The sequence below is a fragment of the Sinocyclocheilus rhinocerous genome, unplaced genomic scaffold (assembly GCF_001515625.1).
Source record: "Sinocyclocheilus rhinocerous isolate Xijiao unplaced genomic scaffold, SAMN03320098_v1.1 scaffold2308, whole genome shotgun sequence".
Taxonomy (NCBI): domain Eukaryota; kingdom Metazoa; phylum Chordata; class Actinopteri; order Cypriniformes; family Cyprinidae; genus Sinocyclocheilus; species Sinocyclocheilus rhinocerous.
Window position 1 is genome coordinate 7,514 of NW_015642813.1, and position 5,533 is coordinate 13,046.

Genomic DNA, 5,533 nt, shown 5'->3' on the forward strand with positions numbered 1-5,533 from the left:
AATGATTTTAGCAAATGGCTGCAATATAACAAAGAGTGAAAAATTTAAGGGGGTCTGAATACTTTCCGTACCCACTGTATATAAAAATGCTGCTGTATACTTTTACATTATTATTATTATTATTATTATTATTATATTAAGTATCAAAAAGTAAACTGCAATCATTTTAAATCATAATTATCATTATTGAATATTTATAGTATAATAATATTAATTTATTAAAATAAATATATGAAATAATATAATATTATGTATATGAATAATAAATGTATTATGAATAATTATATATTAAATATTTATTTAAAATGTGAATGTTAATAATAATAGAAAAGTGTGTGTGTAAGATACAGTACCGTATAACATTAATAGTAATAGTTGTTTAATGTTCTATGTTTGCAATTTTATTATTATATTAAGTAAACTGCAAATTTTGCATCATAATTATCATTATTTATAGTATAGTAATAATAACCATATACTACATTTATTTATTAAAAATAAATATATTAAATATATTATGAATGATTATATATTGAATATATATTTAAAATGATAATTATTATTATTAATAAAAATGTAATATTAATAGTTATTTAATATGTGATGTTTCCATTCTCTTTGTGCCATTTTTATTATTATTACTACTGTTAATAAAGATCACAAAGTTAAGTGCAATCAATTTTATATTATGTACATGTGTATTATAATTATTATTTGTAATAATATTAATATAATAATATTTAATTTAATTTATTTATTTAATGTTTTTTACTTGTACATTATATATTTAATCTTTTTTTACTCGTGCATATATATTATTTTTTTATTTTTTTTTATATTCTTTTTGAAAAACACACAATATATATATATAGTAAATATTCTCTCTCTCTCTCTGTTTTTGCCTTTGCTGTGGAGTGTTCTGTGGGAGGATCAGTGGGAGCGCAGCGGTCGGGATGTGAAGCTGAAGCTGAAGCTGCTGCTGCTGGACTCTCAGTGTGCGCTGAGGCTGTATGAGCTGGATCCTCAGGGTCAGCCGCTTCTTCTGTGTGAGAGATCGTCTGAATCCCTGCTGCAGTGCGTTCAACACAAGCACCCCGGTGAGAAAACTGCCTCCCGTTCACATCAAACTCCGATCGGTTCATCCTGAAGCTAGGGCTGGGTGATTCTTCCCAGTTTCTCGATTCATTCGAAATGTTTTGCCACGATTTAACTTCTTAGGAATCGAGGAATCACGAGTTTGAATAGAAATATTACCAAACGTTAGAATCAGACACTTTGACATTAATATGGCAATGATAACATAAAGAGAAAAGAACGATCCAACCGCTGGTGACGCGCTCATATCACACAGAATGCGCTTTTGTGTTGAGAAAGATGCGACGCGTGCAGAGGAACAGGAAAAACATGCAAGAAGATGGGAGTGAACTTCTTTAACTTGAGCGGCGTGTTTTTAGACTGCCGTTTCATGCACGAGACGCTGCAAGAGACACGAGCGCAACAGTCAAACACATCCATGTTTACACAGAAAAAACAATGCGAATAAAAAAAAACTCATGTTTGCATCATGGTGACAGGCTGCTGTTGTTTTTACAGAACATTTATAGATAATAATAGTCTACTGGTGTTATACCTGCAGTCATTTTGAATTTGAAATACCTTGACTTTTGAGAATTTTTTTTAAGCATTTTCCTTGCATTATTTCTGAACACACAAGATGTAAAAGACAAGTTTGTATAATATATAGTTGTAGTTCATGCATCATTTCTGCAAAGATATTTAACAAGTGATTTGTTTAACATTTACATCATGTTGACAACTTCATGTGTGCTGAACTCGGAATAGAATTTTCTTTAACTAGAGGGTTCATAAAGAAAAAGCTACTCGAATCATGTTGCAATTACATTTTCAAGTTGACCAGTTAAAAATCGTAAAAAATCTATTATCGGCCATATGTGACCCTGGACCACAAAACCAGTCACAAGGGTCAATTTCTCGAAATTGAGATTTATGCATCATCTGAAAGCTGAATAAATAATCTTTCCATTGATGTATGGTTTGTTAGAATCGGACAATATTTGGCTGAGATACAACTATTTTCAAATCTGGAATCTGAGGGTGCAAAAAAATCTAAATATTGAGAAAATCATCTTTAAAGTTGTCCAAATGAAGTTCTTAGCAATGCATATTACTAATCAAAAATGAAGTTTTGATATATTTACGGTAGGAAATGTACAAAATATCTTCATGGAACATGATCTTTACTTAATATCCTAATGATTTTTGGCATAAAAGAAAAATCTATAATTTTGTCCCATGCAGTGTATTGTTGGCTATTGCTACAAATATACCCCAGCGACTTCTGACTGGTTTAGTGCTCCAGGGTCCCTAGCCTCCCGCTCTCATCAAGCCCTGATCTGTTGATCCTGAAGCGCTGTGTTTGTGTGCAGACGTGACGGAGCTGCTGTCGCTGAGGCCGCTGTGGTTCGCTGACGGCTGCTGTGTGCTGCTGCTGAACACATGTCTGCTGCTGCAGCTCCGCTGGACGGACGCGACTGCGCAGCTGGAGACACTGTCCTGCGTTCGGCTCGCTTCACCTCTCCAGACGGAGGACGCCTGCGCCGACTGCCGGCTCTGTCGGGGAACGCTCTTCATTCTGCTCCGGACTGGACTCGCATGTATCCTTCAGCGTATGAAGCACATAACACGCTCATTATCAGCCAGATATCCACCGGATAGAGAATACACGACACTGTCGTTCTCTGAACCACAAACTGACTCTTCAGATTAGATTTTTGTTTATGTACAACCATTTGAACATATTTTTGTTGTAATTGTACATAAATAAACCAATTGGACACGACTGGATGACATTTCAAATATTTATGTTTATAATAATAGTAATAATAATATATTTAATATTATATTAAAACATTATTTAAAACTAATATTAAATATGTAATGTAATAACAACAACAATTATTTCTGTATGTGTTCTTATACACACACACACACACACACACTCATATATATATATATATTAGTGCTGTCAAACGATTAATCTCGATCAATCGCATCCAAAATAAAAGTGTGTTTACATAATATATTAATGTTTGCTGTGTATGTTTATTATGTATATATAAATACACACACATGCAAGTATATATTTAAGAAAAATGTTACGTTTATATATTAAATATTTATATATGATATAATTCTTATGAATATAAATATATACATGTAAATATTTTCAAAATATATGCTGTATGTGTGTGTATTTATATATACATTGATTGTGTGTTGGAATATGAGCTGTTACTGGTTTCTTTAACGCTGTGTGTCAGATGTGTTTGACAGCACTGATGGGAAACTCTTGGCTACAGTGGATTTCGCCTCATACTGCAGTCTAGCAGACGTCTCATCCTTCTGTCTCTTCCAGATCTCACAGGATCTCAGTACAGCTGTGAGCGTCACCCGGCAGAACCAAGCCCTCGCCGTCGACCTCAACCACTACTTCAGGTGCACACACCTAATGACACTCTGCTGTTTGTGCCACTTATTTGTTTGTATTTTTATGTATTTATTTATTAGTTTTCCCACTGTTTTTATTATATAAAACATTGCAATTAATTGCAGCTTTATGACATTATTTTGTTTTCTAGTGGTATTAAATAGCGCCAAGTGAAGTAGATCTTCCATTATTTGTTATATTTTATTTATACCTGTGTGTGTGTGTGTGTGTGTGTGTGTGTGTGTGTGTGAGAGAGAGTGAATGTGTTTGAGTGAGTGAGTGAATGTGTGTGAGTGAGTGAATGTGTGTGTGAATGTGTGTGAGTGAATGTGTGTGTGAGAGAGAGTGTGTGTGTATGTGTGTGAGTGAGTGAGCGAGCGAGCGAGTGTGTGAGTGAGAGAGAGAGAGTGAATGTGTGTGAGTGAGTGAGTGAGTGAGTGTATGTGTGTGTGTGTGTGTGTGCTTTCTGTTTTGGTCAATGTTTACATGAATGATTCCCAGCGTTCTTTGAGAGACTCAACGTGTGTGTGTGTGTGTGTGTGTGTGTGTGTGTGTGAGAGAGAGTGAATGTGTTTGAGTGAGTGAGTGAGTGAGTGAATGTGTGTGTGAATGTGTGTGAGTGAATGTGTGTGTGAGAGAGAGTGTGTGTGTATGTGTGTGAGTGAGTGAGCGAGCGAGCGAGTGTGTGAGTGAGAGAGAGAGAGTGAATGTGTGTGAGTGAGTGAGTGAGTGAGTGTATGTGTGTGTGTGTGTATTTTTTAAGCATTTATTTTAACATGAGCATTTTTGATAATTTAGTTATTTTATTTATTTAAGCATTTAATTACTATTTTTATCATTTTTAAATCCAGCATTTATTCAAACATTTAATTATTTTGTTTAGCATTTATTTATGCATTAAAGCATAAATATCTATTTCTTGGGTTGTTGTTTAAGTAGATTTTTTTTTTTCCCCCATCCAGGATGATTAATTATTTTAAATTAACTAACTAACTTTTATTACTATAATTAATTGCATCTGTATACTCATTATTATTGTTTTTTAATTATATTTTCTAGTGATGTTAAATAATATCACAAACTGCAACAGATCTTCCAGGGGGCGGTTCCACAAAACAAGTTTACCAAATAAGCCAGGCTTATTACAGTTATTCTGACTTGTTGTCACTTGATTTGGTTTCCGAAAGCAAAATTACCATAGCTCAATCTCAGTCACTGTGTCAACTTATGCTGGGAAACTAACCTGGTCTAAAGCAGGCTAAGCTGAGCTCCTCTAACACTTACCAATAGGAACGCAATGATATTACCACTGACTCTCTCACATACAATTATTTGACGTTATCAGTCCAAAAATAAAAGTATACAGAAAATGCAACTTAAATAATAAATCAAATAATTAACAAATAGGCTACAACCAACTGTATTTAATGTATTGTGCCCAAAATTTAATGACATTTTTTAAAGATATATGAAAACATTTTAACATAGTTGCTACTTGCGCATTTATTTGATCAGCAGTTTCTAGCCATGCAGCCTTTCTCTCTTTTATTTGACAGCTGTACCTTTTATGGTTATTAATAGAACATTAAAACACTACAATCTAAAATTGCTCTTTAAAGCATTAAAAACACTAAATTAAAAGTTAAAATCACTGAATTAAAAATGAAAATAAATAATAGAAATCAGACTACATTTTTAACTGATAAGAGGAACACACATTTAAATCATTTGAGCTAGTAATTTGGGCTGTATTAGCCAGCTTACATTTGATTTACAGTTACTGCTATCATAAAAATACACTTATATGTAGGATTAAAAATCTACATGCGTCACATTTAATGTCCAACAACAAATATTTTAGCAAAATGTATATTGTGCTCAAAATTATTGCGCTATTATTCTATTGCGCTCCGTCTGTTTTCGTTCACTCCTGACAGCAAAATGGATATATTTGCATGACTTTCCAACATTTATAGATGTAGAATATAACTGTGATGTGTCAGTTATGCACTGAGGAAAACACAA

At 33.3% G+C, this 5,533-nt stretch overlaps 1 protein-coding gene across 1 annotated transcript in view; it reads left to right on the forward strand.

The window, feature by feature from the left end:
• Positions 1-898: 898 nt before the first annotated feature.
• The window catches only part of spg11 (SPG11 vesicle trafficking associated, spatacsin), a gene marked incomplete at its 5' end in the record, with an annotated part of 61,897 nt that continues 57,262 nt past the window's right edge, over positions 899-5,533 (forward strand). Inside the window, 3 exon segments of the mRNA XM_016573675.1 lie at positions 899-1,097; positions 2,448-2,675; positions 3,342-3,516. Coding sequence (XP_016429161.1) covers positions 899-1,097; positions 2,448-2,675; positions 3,342-3,516 — 602 coding nt within the window.